The 20,179-nt window shown below is 35.7% G+C and overlaps 1 protein-coding gene across 2 annotated transcripts; it reads left to right on the top strand.

The window, feature by feature from the left end:
* Nucleotides 1-102: 102 nt before the first annotated feature.
* Nucleotides 103-19,568, top strand: LOC123504188 (rab3 GTPase-activating protein catalytic subunit-like). Of its 2 annotated transcripts, none has more exons than XM_045254532.1 (14): nt 103-240; nt 4,256-4,439; nt 5,077-5,157; nt 5,477-5,696; nt 5,792-5,928; nt 6,507-6,711; nt 7,022-7,257; nt 7,979-8,265; nt 10,760-11,048; nt 11,175-11,488; nt 11,755-11,901; nt 13,378-13,679; nt 15,550-15,775; nt 17,714-19,568. In XM_045254532.1, exons 1-14 carry the CDS (start codon nt 220-222, stop codon nt 17,966-17,968), a joined length of 2,904 nt encoding a protein of 967 aa, XP_045110467.1. In that variant the 5' UTR covers nt 103-219; the 3' UTR covers nt 17,969-19,568. The 2 variants fall into 2 exon arrangements, with proteins under 2 accessions (XP_045110467.1, XP_045110468.1); XM_045254533.1 differs by having other exon boundaries at nt 147-203.
* Nucleotides 19,569-20,179: the final 611 nt, after the last annotated feature.

The following is a 20,179-nucleotide window of genomic DNA, read 5'->3' as shown; positions in this document are numbered from 1 at the left end:
ATTTTCACAGCAAATATATTATAATCAAATGTTAGCATGTACTTAGTGATTTATATAATTGATATTGGTAATCTCATATAGGAACTTCGTCTTAGATGAAAGGTTTTGTGTCACACCTCTCTCATATTTACATCTGTCAGCTGTGGCGACTTGCGAGGTCAGCTGGTGCGTCGTGAGTTTGTGGACAAAAGCTGACATCCATTGTAAGTTAAAGAAGAAATGGGACCACAGGATGGAGGGGTAAGTATTTTGAAATTAAGGTAATAAGCTTAAATAACATTATGTATTCGTAGGGGTAGAAAATCAAAGAATGTTTTTTTTTAAGAAATCGCCCACAGTCCGTAGTTCCAGCTCTATCTCTCTCTCTCAAGACTGTCATATGCTAACACGTGTTAACCTTGTGGCAATGTCCCCGAGAAGCCGTCCCATTCGCTCGCCTCCATTCCCGGCTCCCCATTCGCAGCTCCTCCACCTAGCTGATTTGACGTTACATATATGAAGCACGTTATTGGTCAGAAAGAGAGAAAGAAAATATGATCACGAATAAGGGGAGAGAATATGATAATGAATAAAGAGAGAGAGAGAATATGGTAACGAATAAGGCTGCGTTTCTCAACCTTTTTACCCTTGCGTAACACTTAAAATAAATGATATGTCTCAAGGAACCCCTGCGTAAATACAAAATTATACACCATATATATCTCATTTTATTTTTATCGTATTTCACGTGACAAACATCATCATCAGAGAGAGAATATGATAACGAAGAGAGAGAGAGAACTTTGCTGTCCCCTGACAGCAGACAGTATTGGTGTGTGTATTTACCTAGTTGTAGTTTTACAGGGCCTGGGCTTTATGCTCGTGTGGTCCCGTCTCCATATCTACACTTATCCAATTTTTCTTTAAAACTATGTACACTCTTTGCTGACACCACTTCCTCACTCAAACTGTTCCAAGTCTCAACACATCTTTACGGAAAACTAGATTTTTTTAACATCTCTCAGACATCGTCCCTTCCTTAGTTTCTTACTATGCGATCTTGTGCTTCTAAAGTCATATTCTTCTCTCAGGATCAGTTTCTCATTATCCACTTCATCCATTCCGTTAATCAATTTATAAACTTGTATCAGATCCCCTCTCTCTCTCTGCTCCAAGGTTGGTAGATCCATTGCCTTTAGTCTCTCCTCATATGTCATCCCTTTAAATTCTGGAACCATTCTTGTAGCCATTTTTTGTAGTCTCTCTAATTTTCTTATGTGTTTCTTTTTATGGGGAGTCCACACAACTCCTGCATATTCCAATCTAGGTCTTATTTTAGTACTTATCAATTTCTTCATCATTTCCTTGTCCATATAGTGAAATGCTACTCCAATATTCCTTAGCAAATTATACGTCTCTCTGAAAATTCTATCAATATGGCTTACCGGATGATTATTTTCTTCCATTGTCACTCCCAAGTCCTTTTCCTTTTTTACTTTTTCTAGTTCTACTCCATCTCCCATCTTATAGATTCCCACTGGTCATCTTTCACTTTTTCCCATTTCCATGACATGGCTTTTGTCCACATTGAATTCCATCTCCCATTTTTTGCTCCATTTCCAGATCTTGTTGTGTGTGTGTGTGTGTGTGTGTGTGATCACTTTTACGTCGCAAGACAGCAGACATTTATGTTTATTAAATATTAGTTTTTTGGTTTTTTCTTTATTCATTTATTTATTTTGTGTGTGTGAGATCACTTTTTCCTTTATCACTCTCTCTCTCTCTCTCTCTCTCTCTCTCTCTCTCTCTCTCTCTCTCTCTCTCTCTCTCTCTCTCTCTCTCTCTCTCTCTCTCTCTCTCTCTCTCTCTCTCTCTCTCTCTCTCTCTCTCTCTCTCTCTCTCTCTCTCTCTCTCTCTCTCTCTCTCTCTCTCTCTCTCTGACCAAAAGCGTGGCTTCATATATGTGACGTCAAATCAGCTGGGTGGAGGAGCTGCAAAGGGGAAGCCAGGAATGGAGGCGAGCGTGCGGGACGGCTTCTCTGGGACAGTGCCAACCTTGTTTATACATTGGGGAATAAACAGTACCTAGTGAGATGCAATAAGTGTAAACCCCTTCAAAAAGTAGAGCTTTGTAAAACTGCTCCATATTATATCGTAGTTTTTGTATACAGTACCAGAATTGGTTAACTTGGATGCATGTCATTCTCTGTCCTTTTAAGCTATGCCCTATGAACAACTTGTCAACATGTATTAAACAAATCAAATAATTTCACTGTCATTCCATAAAGCACTAAGATTCTTATTAGATTTCTTCCTCTTCCATATTGCACTAGTATTATGAGTAGGATCTGGTCTTAGTTAAGTATCAATGACACTCACTTGATTGACCATATCAAAGCAACTGACAGGTTAATACAAAGCATAGAGAAACCCATAGATATAACTTTGGAAAGGTCTCAGAATAACTAGACAGGAATTGTATCACCCACTGGGCAGGGGAAGCCAAAACTTGTTCCTGCCTCAGGTGGACAGAGCCTTGTCTAGCATTGTTCCAGTAAGGGTTAATCTTGCATTGTATATTGTAGAACTGTGGTTCTTATGTGACAAAGATGATGAAGGAGACTATGTAATGTAGTAGAATTGTCTAGATGTAACAAATATTATATGAAGGTACTGAGGCAGCACAAGTCAGTATTAAGTAAGAATAAGAATTTGGAAGTCAGTGTGCAAGTAGGAAGGAGAAGAGTTAGTGAGAAAAGAGTAGCAAGAGCAGAGACAGTGTTAGACTCACTATTGTTGTATCCAGTTCACTTGCACAAGAAATTAAACTTCATAAGTTTTGTCCAGCACATCCTTCTCCATGGATTGCTACCAATCTCTTGGTGATGACACTGCAGTAAACAAACCCTGTGAGGAGTCCAGAGTAACAATATGAATGAAAAGATTGCTCACATCCACTTAGGTTATTTCAGTATCATAGCATGAGAGTGAGGAAAGAATAATTTGTTCACACTCATATGGCTAAAGTCTGTTCAGCTAAAGTGCAAATAAAAGTGAAACTGGAAGTGTATAGTTATACAGTATATACATAACAGTAATTTACAGTAGATGAACATCATATTTGATAGAGCAGTTTGGAAAAGTTTGGGCAAAAGCTTTGGTAAAAGTGGTAGGAAATGTATTTGAAGGCAGTATTTCATATGAATAGTGTAAATGTTGAAATAGAAAAAAAAAGAACCATATAAAATGCTAATCAGAATATGGCAGGAAATGATTATTTTTTCCAAGTACAATGTAGTAGAATGTATGTATTATTGAATTAAAATATGTACTAGGGGATTTAAGTCTGTTACCAAGGTACATTGAACAAGAGGGAAATATCTTAATCATAAATATTAAAAGAAAAAAGAAATACAGTGGAGACTCAGTACTTGAACGTCTAAATAGTCAAACTTTTCAATACTCGTGTGCAAAAGTTCAATTTAATGCTCAAAAAATACCTGATAGTCAAATGCCCACGCATGTAGTTGTAAACAAAGGCTCCCTGGCCTCTCCCTCTCCTCCCTCCGCCAGTACATTCTGTTTGTAGTCTTTCATTTATAAACTTACATTAACACCGAAGGCTTATTAATGGTGAAAATATCTGGTAATCAAAAAGGTGCACATTTGCTGGTATACAAAGCTCTGTCCTCTCCTTCTCGCAGCTGTCACTGTTCTGTTTTGATACCAGTAATACCAGTTATATCCTATACCAGATGATGGTTCACATCCCTAGTCCTGCTGCATTCTTGAGAAAAACAACATTCTTCTGTGTTCTGTCAGTAGTCTTTCATTTAGAAACTTACAATGGCACCAAAGAGGCTTATTAGTGGTGAAAATAAGGAATCTGTTGAGAATGCAAGTGAGCCACATCCCTGCACTAGTGGGTTCACAGGAATAACACCAAGAGGTTACAAAGACCCACCCTTTTCCCCTCCTCTTTATGTTATCCATCACTAGCCTTCATTTATTGTATGTACAAATTAAGATAAAAAAAAACACATTGAAATTTTTATAAGCTTAAGGTTTTGCCAGGATGAGAACGAATTACCTGATTTATAGATATCAATAGTCAAACTTTTTAATACTCGAACAGCCATTTGGAATTAATTAAGATTGAGTATTGAGTCTCCACTGTATTATATATGATCCTTTGACATTAGATTATAGTTTCTAGAATGGTTTCTCTTTGGAGGGAAAAATATTGATTTTCATGGGTCATATTTTATCTTTACAGGATCAAGAAGTATTTGATATTGTTGATTTCACAACTGCATCAGACTGGGAATGCTTTATTGCTGCAACAGAGGAAGCCATTCATGAGTGGAGGTTGTCGGGGGAAGGCTACCCTTCACCACTCACCAGGGGTCAGCTTGCAACTGCAAAATGGAGTGAAAGAAAAGTTACTATTAAGTTTGCCGGTGAGTTATTATAGTAAATCCAAATGTTCTCAGTTTAGGTTTGTATAATTTTGTGCATGTATTTGCATTTTTTTTTAATATGATTTGCATATAATGAAGTCTGAATGTGTCATATGTAAAGCCCTAGTCCTTATCCAGTAGATGATGCCAAAGTAGCAGCATGAGATTTCATGACCCTAATTCTTTTCCCAAAATGGTATTAACAAATCTGAAAATTTAATAGTGTTCCTATTTTAGACCTCAGAGAAATGTAAGAAATAATGGGAATTCTATTCACAAGCTGAACAAAAATTTGATACTAATGTATTTCTATATGTTATGCTTTATAGATTTTGATGATAGGGTTTTAAATATTGAAGAATATTAAGCTTTACGTAGAGTTATTAATTTCACTAAAGCAGCAGAGTCTGTTTTTAGACAATTTAGGCAGGCTAAAGTGTATATCTTGTGAAGCAAGGATAGTGAAACAAATAAGCAAATTATAAAGGTAAGTGTAGGATGACTGAGAAGGCATCACATTTATATGATGGAAATGGTGGTAATGTCTTCAATACATTTTGGATTATAATGATGTGATTGTCAGTGGGGGGTTAACTATGCATTTGTTTTTCTTTAAAGAAGATATACTCTTTTTCAGATTTTCCATTTGAGATGACCCATCATAGCATTGTTAGTGAAACTGTTGAGTCACCTCCTGATGAACCTGAGCCAAGTACCGGTAAGGCCTAAATTATTTCGCATAGTTTTATTTTACTGAATGAACTTAGATAAAGCTACATTCTTTTAAACTTTAAAACTGGAAAGCGTGTGTGGAATAAGTTTTTAGAAGTCTTTAGAAGTCAGTTATGCATCATGACTGCTTTTTAATTACTGAAACCATGAATGGCTTTGTAGGTCTCAAGCCATTATTAAAGAAAAAAAATTATTGTATCTTTTTATTTGACACTGATAATATCATCATCCTAAAACACATATGTAGTTACCCTCAATCATTTCATAATTTTGGGACAAAATTCATTACTCAAACTTTGTTCTAGATTTTGATGAGGAAGAGGCAGAAAAACTACCCAAAGCCCTTGAAGATATGATGAACAGGGAAAATGATTTCCCTGCTCGAGCACACTGTCTGGTGCGCTGGTATGGTCTCAGAGAGTTTGTCACAATCTGTCCATTAAATCCAAGTCACTCTATTATGTCCCCATCAAAGGCAAAACTTCTCCTATCTTCAGCAGCAATTGCAGCTAATAATACAAACTGGTAAGAACATACATATTTTTAAGGAACTTATTGTTAAACTTTTTATCAATTTACTTATATTTAAGAAATGGATAGTCATTGAATGTGTTTTACAGCCAGGTGCCAATATTTGTGCAAGTTTTGTGGCCAAATGAAAAAATGTACCTTGGTGTTGGCCTTGGATCTGGTGTGCGGACAGACTATGACATGGTCCACTTCAGACAGGCTCCACCCCAGTGTACACATCTAACTGGTAAGCTTTTTTATAGTGCTCTAAGGAGTGCTGTTTATTGTGATGTCCATTAATCAAAGAAGTGGTACTGCTAACAAAGAAGTTAGCTTTGCTAACTAGTAATCTGATAAAAGATAGCTTTATTAATGGTAAGCTTTTAAAGAAATCAGCAAAAACTAATGTCAAATGCTGACCTTCATAATATGAATTTACATTTTTTTTTCTAAAACCCTTAAAACTTTGTTATGTAATAATTTAGCTTTGCAGTGATTAGGATACTAGTAGAGATTATGCCAGGTAAAATTCTAGAAAAGTTAATCTTTCAAAAAACTCTCTCTCTCTCTCTCTCTCTCTCTCTCTCTCTCTCTCTCTCTCTCTCTCTCTCTCTCTCTCTCTCTCTCTCTCCACAGAATACTATTTTCTCCCATTAAATTGAAGTGATTTTTAGATAGAGAAGAAGAATCAAATGGCAAAGCTTAGCAATACTTTTGACCGTGTCCCATGTGTTACTTCAGAAGCAAGGGAATATCCTACCCATGGCTGTGTATTACTTATTCAGATTGCATGTGAACATGTGATATATAGTTACATGTTCACAGGACTCTTGGATGTGTTCAAAAACAAGCTGCAGTGCTGTATAACATCGCCTCCTGTCTTGGTGTCTGTGAGGTTTACTTATGTTCTTACTGAGTGGCCGCACACCCTGTGGACACAACAACCTCCAGATTTTGATGCTACACTTACTGAGGTTGGCTTCTCTGATCTGGGAAAGCTGCCTTTTGGTGCTTTAAGTGATCCTGTTAGGTGAGCATGTCAGACTTCTTAAATCAGTGCCCAAGTCATTAAAAATTCTGCACTTATGCATATACATATTTGCTTATAACAGATTCAAACACTGATGAGGCACTTCAACATTCATAATTTCATTAACTGTTACAAAGATACTCAAGCTGAGGTTTCTTGCTAAAAATCTTTTAATGAAGTTTTATCAACATACAAGCCATGATGGCAGTATATATACATAATTCTGTTTACATATACATTTTCTTTACAGAGTATGCTGTCACATGGTCTTTCAGTTTGTAAGAATATTTTACATTATATTATTTTGCAGTGAATTGCATCTGTCAGCAACATGGCCATGTGTGACTGAAGATGTGCTGGTTGACAGTGATGTGTATAGTGACCTTGATCCTGGCTCTGCTCCTTTGTGGACAGCTCGACTTGTCACATCCTCATCCCAACCCTGTCTTCTGTCAGAATACCTGACTGATTTTATTCATGTCTGTAGAAATAACCAGTCAATAAGTCAGATACTAGGACCAGACTACACTCAAGATGTCGATGGAGGTAAAAATCTAGTTTTGTATAGTATTTGTACCATATTTTCTATAATTTCTTTTTTATAAATATTATTTATTTATCTATTTCTATGTTGTATTGGGTATCTACTAGAGAAGGTAAAGTACCAGAAGAATTTCAAATGTGAATAGATGACTATAGGTATCGAAGATGCTAACTTATTGTCTCATTCATTACCTCTCATTTATTGATCATTTACATTTTTTTTGTGTGTGTATTTTTACATACCACTTTTTTTTATCCTGAGAAAGATTCAGCCCATCTCATTAAAATTGTGTCTCAAATTGTGATAAAAATGTGTTATACATAAAGCAACATAAATGTGTGATAAAATTTTTATGTTGTCAGTACAATATAGGAACATAAAAGAAAATGCCTAGCTACATACACAAATAAGTACATTGATAAGAGAAGCAAACAGTGAAACACACCTTCTGTGGGAAATAAGTGCTAGGAAAGTGAGAGTAACTTTAATATCAACTGTTCAGAGAATGAATGAAAAAGAGAAGTTCAAGAATTTTTTTTAGGGCAAACTAAGGAAGTACAAGTGAGGGAATGAAACTACTACTGCTTGAAAGAAGATGAAATGCTTTGTGAAGAGAAAGAAGGTTGTGGTAACACTTACAAAGTTGTACGAGTATTGTGTGTACAGGTTAGTTATAGGTATTTGAAACACAATCATAATAATAATAATAATTATGTATTTCAGAAATTGCTGAGTTCTCTTCAGCACTGGACCGTCTAACAGAGCCATCTGTGCCCAGCCTATCCTCTGTGGTGGGGCGAGTGCGCAAGGGACACAAAGGTGCCCGGCAGTTTGTTAGTACCCAGTCAGGGGAGAATAGCCCAATACCAACTGACATCCTTATTCCAATACTAAACTACTTATTTCCTGATGCTGAGGGAGATGACCCCAATGATCCCTATCCAAATACTCTGACACAAGTGCCTGAGTGGTTGGCCCCTAATGGAGAAGTTGCTGACCATCCTCTGAAGGTATGTAATTCAAATGTATAAAACACATAGTACTCATTAAAGAAAATTAACAGTTTTGTTAAAGATTAAGTTTATTTATATCTGCAAATGTTTTTAGATTATTTATTTATTTTTTTCATGCCTCACAGCAGATTTTGTTTCAACCAAAATTATGATGGTGCTCAGTTCATTGAGTCATTTATGATTTTATCATGTAACTAACTTGCTTGCTATAGTCAATGTTGGTTGTAGATAGGGCAAGCTGATATATGTCATGCTTACTGTCATCTCCCCCTTTTCAAGGGTGAGCTAGTTGGTGCACCCATAACATTCCTGCCACTACCACAATATTTCACATTCAAAATATTTTCACTCACATTATCAGTTAGCTTTGCCCAAGGCTACTTTGAAAACTATGAATAAGAAAACAATAATATCAAGATATTAATCCATTCCCAGAGACAGGTCAGATGAGTGTACCACCAAATAAAAAATTGTATATATGTAGACTCTACCGACTTTCATCCATACATCTATATATAGTTTCCCTGCAAATGGGCATTCCAGATTGACATCTATATATAGATTCTGCCACAAACCTCAACAAACAATGGAACAAACAATTGAATCTGTATATAGGTGTTATTTGTGTTTGATTGATGATAATGTATGTCAGTATGTTTATATGAATATTTAGAATTACTCACATATAGGACTTGTGACCTAAATGTAATTTACTTCCACTTTTCTTTGTATTTTTCATATACTTATTTTGTACCTATTCATTTTTAGGCAGCGTTGCTGGCGTGTGGTACAGTTCTTTCTTTTTGACATGATAGATTAATTATAAAAGGAAGAGAAAAAATGCAAAAATCTCCAACATCAGCGTAGCACTTCCACCATCAGCAAATCACAAACGGTGACTGGCCTTGCGAGGCCATGTTGGCAAGTGTTTGGATGTTTGAGATGCCACATAATGATTTGTTTTTTGAATTTTGTTACTTATAAGGATTAGTCTATATATAGACCATGATACAACTTATTTCAGTAAAATCAGAACAAACATCTACATATAGATGATCCAAGAAAAGTCCCAATTTCGAAACGTCTATATATAGATCTTCCGCTGGGAAGGAGTTAACATACATGGACTGGACTTTGGAGATCAAATGATTTTGAAGGTTAATATATATATATATATATATATATATATATATATATATATATATATATATATATATATATATATATATATATATATATATATATATATATATATATATATATATATATATATATATATATATATATATATATATATATATATATATATATATATATATATATATATATATATATATATATATATATATATATATATATATATATATATATATATATATATATATATATATATATATATATATATATATATATATATATATATATATATATATATATATATATATATATATATATATATATATATATATATATATATATATATATATATATATATATATATATATATATATATATATATATATATATATATATATATATATATATATATATACAGTAAGTCCTCGTTATACGGTAGTTCTTTATCCAGTAAATTCACAGTTACGGTATTTGGAAATTACTACTCTTGATTTGATATATGGTAAGAAAATTTCACAGATACGGTATCAGCTCATGTCATCTGAGAGGGCCTAGCGCGGGGGAGCACGGGTGATGACATCATCCACGCCACACACCTCCCCGCCACTCACAGTACTAACTTTAACTTGACAACCCTTGGAGCCTGTTATCTCTTCCCCTCTCTCCCTTTTTTTTTTTTTTTTTTTTTTTAACTTCATTACATATTACTTACATGCATTACTAATTAAATGAATAAATGGAATATTAAAGGATCTATTGTAAGCACAAATATATTCATAATAATCATGGCAAACACTTAAAGCCAACTACCAGCGGCAAACCCATGCAGCAACTGATAAAGGGCACAGATGGGCCTGGCAAGCCCACTATCAGAGAATGGTGGAAGTCGTATAACATCAAGCACGCCTTAGATAACATCAAGTCATCTTGGGATGAAGTGAAGACGTCTATCATGAACTTGGAGTGGAATAAAGTATGGCCAGAATGTGCGCATGACTTCCAAGGCTTCCCTGAAGATGACATCGGTGCGATCAGAAATGACATAGTAAATCTGTGCTATAGGGCTGGCTTCGATGAAGTTGATGATGATGATGTATATTTAATATGAGTATAACATATCTTCATATTTCAGTCATACATACTTGTAATTGAGGGATAAAAATACCATTACAGAGCCATGAAGTTACAGTTCGATAACATCCTAAATCTTTACTATTTGTATACTGGGAAAGAACAAAAAAAATCATAAATATAGCAAAGAAATACATGTATACTGAGAATTTTAGTGGTCTTGAATAACTTTTCTACTGCAAACACTATGTATTTCAGTAAGTAATTTCCATCTTTTATCCAGTCCCTTTTAAGTAACATGAAGAGCAGTGGCGTTGACGGCCTAGTGTGGCGCTTGGCTGTTGTGCTGTGCCATGTTGCTCATTCTCTTGGAGGACTGCCTGCTGCAGCCCACCTCTGGCATGAGGTTATATTAGAGCTGAGGTTCAGATGGGAACATGCAGTGCTCATTCCTGGTGTGAGCAGTGGAGTGCCAGACCTTGCTTCCACCATACTGCACCAAAAGTTCCAAATGCTCAACTGCTGCATCAATCGTAGAAAGGCCAGGGAGCAATCATCTTCATCAAAATCAAGTAAGAAAAGTAGATGATAGTGAAAAAAATCTGGAGCCTTGCCTTATATCTTATTTTTTTGTCATGTTTGTCATTTTTTATGCTATACTATTAAAATGCTCATGAAAATTATTGTTACTTTCTTAGGTAATGAGGATGGTGATGATGAAGATGAATTTTATGAATGTGATGAGGATATGGAAGAGGATGAAAAATCAAATGGCAGCCGTTCATCTTGGGACAAGCCAGAAGGCCGCATCAAGCGCTGTGCCAAGCTCCGTCTTTTGAAGACCAACGAGCCGCTCTACATCCCTTTCACTCAGGAACCAGCTCCCATGACAGAGGACCGCCTTGAGGAACATGCTGGAGTGCTCTTGCGGTTGGGAACTGATGCCCTAGGATCCCAGTTGCGTGCCCGCATGATGTCTGCATCATTGCTTTCAGACATGGAATCTTTCAAAGTACATACATTTCACATTACCAAACTAATATCTCCTGTATAGGAGAATACCCAAGCCAAAGTGTGTGTCGGCAAGTATACAATCACATGCATATTTATGATTGTCCATGTGAATGTAAAACTTGCTTTTTAAGCAGTGAAGCTGTCAATGATAATAGCACTACAGATACATGGCAGAAAATATTTTATTGTTTTTAGAATAAAGTCATAATATAGTATCCTGAAATAAAATCTCTCCAAAGTTAATAAAAACAATAATATTTTCAGGCTGCCAATCCAAGTGCAGTGCTAGAAGATTTTGTGCGATGGTATTCTCCTAGAGACTGGATTGAAGAAGAAGGAAGTGACCCAGATCAGCCACCACAAGGTAGCCTGAGCACAAGGATGCAAATTCCTGGAAATATGTGGAGAGAAGTAAGTTTTATTTTTCCTGCCATTTATTGTCATAGTAATGTAAACTATCAGATTTCCATCATGTAGATTTATATTGATCTTTTTCATTGCTGCAGTGCCAGTTACAGATTCTTACTACCATAATGTAGAACACTTTTTATGGCTAATATCTGGTAGTCTATTTTAATATTATGCTAATGTTCCCATAGCATCATAAGCATTTGTTATGAATGTATGTAAACTGAGAAGCAAGTAGCATTTAGGTATAGCACAAGTGAGTGAGAAGAAGCAGGGAGGTACTATAGTGATCTGCTATATAATGAGGCAAAGATGTGCAAAATATTAATTTTGCTTTTATTTGCAATATTTCTTTGCTGATTTTTTCCACCTTGAATAGAAGATAACTACCATAGACTTCTGGCATATTTGCTTTTATGTCTCAATTATACAGCAATGTAAACTAATTCATTTATAAATTAACTAACTCATATCATTAAAATCCATCTCTGTAGATTGATGTAATAGTTGAAATAGATAACATTGTCCTAAAACTGATATTCAAAAGTAAATATAAATAAGCCAGAAGTCTGTGGTAGCTATCTTTTATGCATGATGAAACTTGAAAAATCAACAAACAAATGATAAATGCATGCAAACAAGAGATTGGGGTAATTTTTCATACCTTTTCCTCAGTCATGCAGTAGATTACCATAGTACATCCCTGCTTCCTCTCGTTTACTTGTATTGCATGCAGATGGTACTTGACCATCTGTCTATATAAGTTTATAACAACTGTTTATCTTAAGCCAGAACTACTTAGATGATGGGGTGCATTCATAATATAAGGACTACTCAATTCCCTAGAATTAAGAATCTTAGGAAAGAATTTATAATATTCAGCTATGTGGATTCTATTGGATATTACATATTAGAAATTTATTCCCTAAAAAGATAAGGAGCAGGAAAATCATCATTATTATTATTTTTTATTTATTTATGGAGGATGGCAGTTAACTTACTTTTGTCTTTGAATAAATAATCTCATTATGTAATGCCAAAAGTAAAAATATTATCTTGACACCTAACAATCACCATGGTCCTGACATCTAATGTGCTGTACTCTGTTCCCTTAATTAGAAGTTCAATACTCAAGTAGGGTCTGTCATTGTGAAATTATCTCCCCTTCAGATCAATTTCTTAGGATTTATTATTTTTTCCTGTGAAGTGCCTGATAGGACAATAATGTTACATTGAATGTGGATGGAATTAGCAATGGGGCATGGGGTTCAACTCTCATGATAAAAAAGAATCATGATTGTATGTACAAATGATGGGTGACTAATTACACAACATAATAGCTCCAATGACAATGTCTGCATTCTTATAGATAAGTGAATGAATGAATGAAATTGAATAGAATAAAGATGAAAAAGATAACCCTTTATAGTTTGCATATTACAATACAGGTACATGTATTGATTTTTGTAATGCCTTCAGGTGTGGACTAATGCCAAGCCAGTGCCAGCTCGACGTCAGAAACGCCTTTTTGATGACACTCGAGAAGCTGAACAAGTATTACACTGGCTAGCATCACTGGGCCCTGGTTCCTTGTGTTGCAACCTCCTACCCACTGCCACTCATGCCTCACTCTGTCGCCTTGCTGAGGAGAGACTACTCTTTGACCTCCCTGCTCCCAATAGCCTGCCACAACCCTGCCACAGCAGTTCATTAGCCACAGTGTTGGATGTGATCACTCAGAGGGCTGTAAGGCTTTCCCGCCACCCTCCTGATACCAACAAGTACGGTTTTTAATATATGTATATACAATTAAGATTGTTATGATGCTCATGTCACCTGTTATGCATGAGTTCTGTTTAAAAAACTGGAATTGCCTATTTAGTGCTGGTTGAGTCAGTATTGTGTAGATCAGGGCAACAAAAGTCTCAATGTAGTAGTACTCCAAACTATAGCCACCCTTCTCCAATTTGGCACTAATGACTGTTCATGTGTAACATATGAAATATTACTCGCTTTTTCTATCACACTCTGCCCATTCAGGAATTAGTTTTCATGATTGCACACACACATATATATATATATATATATATATATATATATATATATATATATATATATATATATATATACAGTCAACCCTCGGCTATCGCGACTTCGGCTATCGCGTTTTATTGCTATCGCGCACCCATGAAAAGCTCCTAAAATTTCAATATCGCGACCTCAGATGCCTGCTATCGCGCGCCCCGCCATGACGTCATGGAATATCTGAGCGCTCATTGGCCAAAACCGCCTTCCCGCCAAGATCAATTCGGCTATCGCGTTTTCGGCTATGGCGCGGCTATTTCGGCCCCAATTGGGTGCGATAGCCGAGGGTTAAGTGTATATATATATATATATATATATATATATATATATATATATATATATATATATATATATATATATATATATATATATATATATATATATATATATATATATATATATATATATATGCAGTCATAAAACTAATTCCTGAATGGGCAGAGTGAGTGTGTTTCACTGTTTAATCTGCTGCAGTCTCTGACGAGACAGCCAGACGTTACCCTACAGAACGAGCTCAGAGCTCATTATTTCCGATCTTGGGATAGGCCTGAGACCAGGCACACACCACACACCAGGACAACAAGGTCACAACTCCTTGATTTACATCCCGTACCTACTCACTGCTAGGTGAACAGGGGCTACACGTGAAAGGAGACACACCCAAATATCTCCACCTGACTGGGGAATCGAACCCTAGTCCTCTGGCTTGTGAAGCCAGCGCTCTAACCATTGAGCTACCAGGCGTGTGTGTGTGTGTGTGTGTGTGTGTGTGTGTGTGTGTGTGTGTGCGTGCAAGTATTCATTTTCTTATTATACGTATGTTTGTTTACTACTTGAATTAAGTATGATTTATACAGTTCATTGAGATTAGATAGGAATCAGAGTTCATATAACTGTCTGGGTTAATGTTTTTGGGGGTGTTTCAGAAACAAACTAATTAGCTTTCCATTACTTAAGGGGAAAATAGTTTCGAATCTGAACTTTTCATAATCCAAACAGCCTCTTGCAGTGAATTAACTTTGTATTCTAAGGTTCCATTGTATATGGTGTGTGATTTTTTGTGAGGACCTCCAGACCTATTTTCATGGTATATTTGCATAGTATGGTATTACACATATCTTGAAATTAGGATGACAGTTACTGAGAATACACATCTCCATATTCCATTGTGTTGTGAAAGGTAACTGTCAGAAATATTGGCTGATTGATAGGAAAAAGCTTCCCTTGGAATAAACAGAATGTATAGTTTATCTTAGCTTTCAGGCTTTCAAACACCTTTTAGAAAGTTACAGTGTATATAAAAGAAAGCATGTAACAGGACATTCAGAAGAATACATTCTTAGGCATTTTTATCAACTAAAATGTCTTCACTTTAATAGATTTGAAGTTGAAAGAATAGACATGTCTTGTCCACTGATGAACTTCATGAATATCTTTAGTCCACTTGTATTCATCAAGCAATATCCTTGAATGCCTGGAGTTACAGTTATGCAGATTTATTTCATTGAATATTAGTAAGATTACATTTTTTACACTAATATTGACACAATATATTTATTCCTTTAGATATCAAGAGCTTGCAGAACAAATTGCAGAAGTAGAAGTTTGTGTGGCACGGGCCCAGAGTGTGCGCCACAAGATACTAGGAGATAATGCAGGGACTGAAGAGTCCTCTCAACATTTAGAGAAATTGGTGCTCAGACTCCTAGACTCCCCAGAGGTTAGCCTTGAGGGTGGACCTCGAGGACCTGCTGCTTTGGCAATCCGCAAATTGTTTCAGCAAGCTCGGAAGGTAAGTGTTCTGTTCATTTTCTTACAGTTTTAATTTTTCTTCACCATAATCCATATAAGTAAATTTTATCTAGTTTGATAGATGTAACTATGTGACTAAAGGCTTGATAAGTACACTCGACCCTCATTTACCCACACCTCATTTATTTGGATTTTGGTTTATCTGGACAGTGAGCAGATAATAATTTAATAATTTGAGTCTGGCCAGCCTACAAATTAATTCAAATAACGCGCGCGTCACGCACTTCTAGAAACAGCCAATAGATGGGGATACCACCGTGGCAGATGGTTGTAAGCCAGTCTGGCCAACACTAGTGAACACTGTGTATTGTCTGTTATCAGCGAACAAATTTGTGCATTTTTTGGTACCATAAAACTGTTAATTATGTCTCCCAATGATGTTAAGTGTATGTGAGTGATCCTAGCTGTGACTTAAAAGCTGGAATTGATAAGAAAATTAGGGAAAGGAGCAAGAGTTGCAACTTGCGAGCGTTTGTGAGGAGTATGGTTTGGCCATTAGTAAATCAAAAGATAAGCTGGTAGAATATTCTGCCAGATACTTTGTGAATGTATTCTTAGGTAAAAGTGGTAAAGGTGCTTCAAGGAAAAATGTAAGGAGTGGAAAAGATGCTGCATTAGATGCCCCATTTATGAAATGGTATGTGCAGCAGCAATCAGTGGCGATCAGGGTCTGTGAAGGAAGCTGGCATTGAAATTTATATACAGTAAGTCTCCACACTTGGCGAATCTCAGCTTGGCAAAATTCACTTTTGGCGGTATGGTGGCCATGGACCACCGAGTGCACGCTTGGCGATTTGAATTCAAACTTGGCAGCCACATGGTAAACCACGCGGCTCACTGGTGACGTCAGACCTCTCTCTAAACCTATCAGAACGCGGTGTAAGAGTCCCCTTCAGCCATTTTGTTTGTGCTACCCTCTGTTCTGCTAGAGTGGGAATAAATTCTGGCGATTTACTGCCAACATGACCTCTATCAGTGCAACAGGTGGTACTGGTGGGAGTAAGGACAATGGTGGTGGCAGCAAGGACGAAAGTGGGGGAGGGAAACGGTTGGAAAAATGGGAGTTACAGCCTTTATATCATGTCTTATTAGCTTTATTTATTGTTTATTGGTCTGTTTTGTACATGTGTTCTAATATGTGAAGGCGAAAAATTTTATTTCAGCTCAAAAGATGGCATTTTAGGGTCAGAGTCAGAAGAGGGACTTTGGCAATGATCAAAGACTAATTGAGGCATTTTTTAGGCAATTTATATGGTATAAAGAACTTGTGCTTGGCAAAATTCGCATTTGGCGGTAGTTTCACCAGACTAATTAATTCGCCAAGTGTGGGGGTGTACTGTAGAGAATTTCATTGAGAGTCATGACTGGCTGTGGTGATTCCACAATCGACACAGACTTTTAATGCTACTGTGCAAGGTGAAGCTGGCAATGCGGACACAGCCAGCATCGTGCAAGGTGAAGCTGGCAATGTGGACACAGCCAGCACTGCATGACATGGCTTCATGTTGTGGTATAGTATACTCACTCTACTTCATGTTTATCAGGTGGTTTTTTTTTTTTTTTTTTTTTTTCTCTGGGCTATTACTGTTAGGTTAGTTTTAGTATTAGGTTAACTTCAGTTAAGTTTGTTTTGATTTAGTTATTTAAGGAAACCAAAACAGACAAAATTTTGCATTTCCTCAAAAAAGTCTAAGGAGACAAACTAATACATTTGTGTTATCCGGACTTTTTCATTATCCGGACTAGCTCCTGCACTGTTTACTCCAGAAAAATGAGGGTCGAGTGTATATATTATTTGACCAAATTAGAAGATATTTTATTATTTTCCATGATGGACTAAGTCTTTGTTGTTAATAAGTTAATGAAATAATTTATGATTTACTAGGATTCTATGTATTACCATTTTTGTTTCATCAAGGCATCACTGCTCCTGGATGATTCTCCTCAAGATGATTTTTCAATCCCTGAGCACCGGCAATCCTGTGGCAACTCGGGTCATAGTGGGGCAGTCAGTGAACTTGGAAAACCCATGGGCAGAGAATACCTCCTGAGGACTCTGGTGCCCTTCCCAACAGCCTATTCCCGTCCTGTACCACACCGCATGTTTGCAGTGCTGCTTCCAAATGAATTCCGTCTCACTGGAGCATTTTCTCAAGATACCACTTTTAGTTGAGAACATTAATTTGTAAGAAATGTGTAATTGCAATGTATTAGACTGCTTAGCATACAGCGAGTCTATCAGAATAATCATAAAGACTTGAAATAACTTTTTCACCTAATTTCCACATGTTAAGAACAAGATGCATCTTACAATAGATAATATTTTATCTTTCTTGTACTCCAGTTTGTTTCTTGTACTCCAGTTTGTACTTTCTTAGTGTATGTACCTGCAAGAAACTGTCTTGTGGTAATTCCCAAGAAAGATTACCTTAACTTTTAGTAAAGGCAACATGCATCGTATGGAGATTTTTTTTATTTGTTTATTTGTTTTTAATGACTGATTTTATTTCACATTCTTTCCTAATTTTTTCCATTATCATTCTGTTCTCTTTTCATGTATACTGTAATGTAACTTTCCAAAAGTGATATAATTCTCTCTCATTGATTAGAGATGCAAGCTTATGCTAGTGCTTTATTTTGTGATAGTTCTATCAGTCATACTGCTCCTCTTTATATGACATATCTGTTTTACCAATTTGTTTAAGATGCATGTTTTTTTTGTTTTTTTTTTCTGCCTCCTTATGTAGCTCTTGGTGGATTTTATGAGATTGCATCACTCTTAATACACTCAGCACTCCTCTTTTCTCAGAATGTTGTAGAGGGATTCAGTAAATCTATGCTGTACTCCTTATTTTCTTAGTGTATGTACCTGCATGAAACTGTTTTGTGGTACAGTATATATATATATATATATATATATATATATATATATATATATATATATATATATATATATATATATATATATATATATATATATATTAAACAAAATGTTATATTGACTTTTCATCTGAACTAGTATCACTTGTACTGAAATAAGATTTTTCAACATTAAATTATTGGTAAGTAAAACTTCTCATACATCTATCCATATGTTAAGAGGCTTAGATGATATGGCTGGAATTTAATATTTTTCTGTCTTTTTAATAGTACCACATTCAGTGAATTTCTAGCTTTCAAGTGTGTTATGATTCTAGAAACTCATTTATTCTATACCAGGTTCAAATAAGCAATCAGAAGCTTGAGCAACTGTTAATATTAATCATGTGGAAGAAAAGCTTGTGGGTGCTCAAGATTGATGTATTTGTGTGTGTGTGTGTGTGCGCACGTGTGTGTGTGTGTTGAGACAAAACATAATGCCTCGTCTCAGCTATAAGTGGATAATATAGATTGATATATGTGTGTGTGTGTGTGTGTGTGTGTGTTTTGAAAGTAAATTATAGCTCTATCAGTATATCTTAATTTTGATCACATGAATATTATGAACTGTCATACTATTTCTTCCCTTTATGGTTATTATGTTATTATTATTATTATTATTATTATTATTATTATTTGATCTATATATTTACTTTTATGACAGGTTGTCTTGTGATATCACTCTCCAGATCTATGACACTCTTGCTTAATTTTTCCAGATGCTTATTTTTTTTCTTAACAGAAATTAATATTAGTTATTTGCGGAGATTAGGCTTTGCATGAAAATTATTTTTCATAGTGAATTAACTGAATTTATTCAAATATATGGTGAATAAACCCATATTTTTCAATAATCAACATTTTATTCTTTACACTTTTACAATACAGTTTTTCCTCACTGCTTTTAGCAGATGTTATACAACAGTATAACACACACACACACACACACACACACATCGTCGATGGCGGAGGTGGTCGCTGAGCTCCAGAGCAATCATCTATAATTCTACAGTTACCATTGCCTAAGAGTAACCAAGGTGGGAAAGGAGCTGGTAATGTTTGTCCCGTCTCCATATAGTCATGTTAACTGTTGATTAGCAAAATAATGTCCAGTGAAGGTAAATATAAACTGTAGCCTGCGTTTGAGCCATCAGCTGGTTTGTTTACGTCTGCGCAACATGGCGGCCGTGAACTCGAAAGAGGAATCAGACTTCACAGGGTTTCAAGGAATAATGGAGAAGAGCGCTTATGTGAAGAAAATTCTGGAGTTAGAAGGTAAAATTGAAAACTGTTTGAAAAGTATGAGGGCCTGGAAACGAGTTATGACAATGTAAAGAAAGACTGTGCCGATATGAAGAAGGAAAATGCAGCACTGAAAGAGGAAGTTAAGCTAATTAAAGTGAATTGCGAAAAATGTGGAGAATCTCTAGGAAAAGTGATGGAGAAGCAGGCTGAATGGAAAAAA

Source organism: Portunus trituberculatus, chromosome 15 (assembly GCF_017591435.1).
Source record: "Portunus trituberculatus isolate SZX2019 chromosome 15, ASM1759143v1, whole genome shotgun sequence".
NCBI lineage: Eukaryota > Metazoa > Arthropoda > Malacostraca > Decapoda > Portunidae > Portunus > Portunus trituberculatus.
The sequence above is the reverse complement of the archived record's forward strand: the minus strand, read 5'-3'. Positions and strand labels throughout refer to the sequence as shown.

Excerpts from the sequence above, each read along its gene's own strand:
- LOC123504188 (XM_045254532.1), top strand. The coding sequence starts at position 220 with ATGGGACCACAGGATGGAGGG. Across the intron at positions 5,158-5,476 it reads TGAACCTGAGCCAAGTACCG|ATTTTGATGAGGAAGAGGCA; the intron begins GTAAGGCCTAAA and ends ACTTTGTTCTAG. Across the intron at positions 5,697-5,791 it reads GCAGCTAATAATACAAACTG|CCAGGTGCCAATATTTGTGC; the intron begins GTAAGAACATAC and ends TGTGTTTTACAG.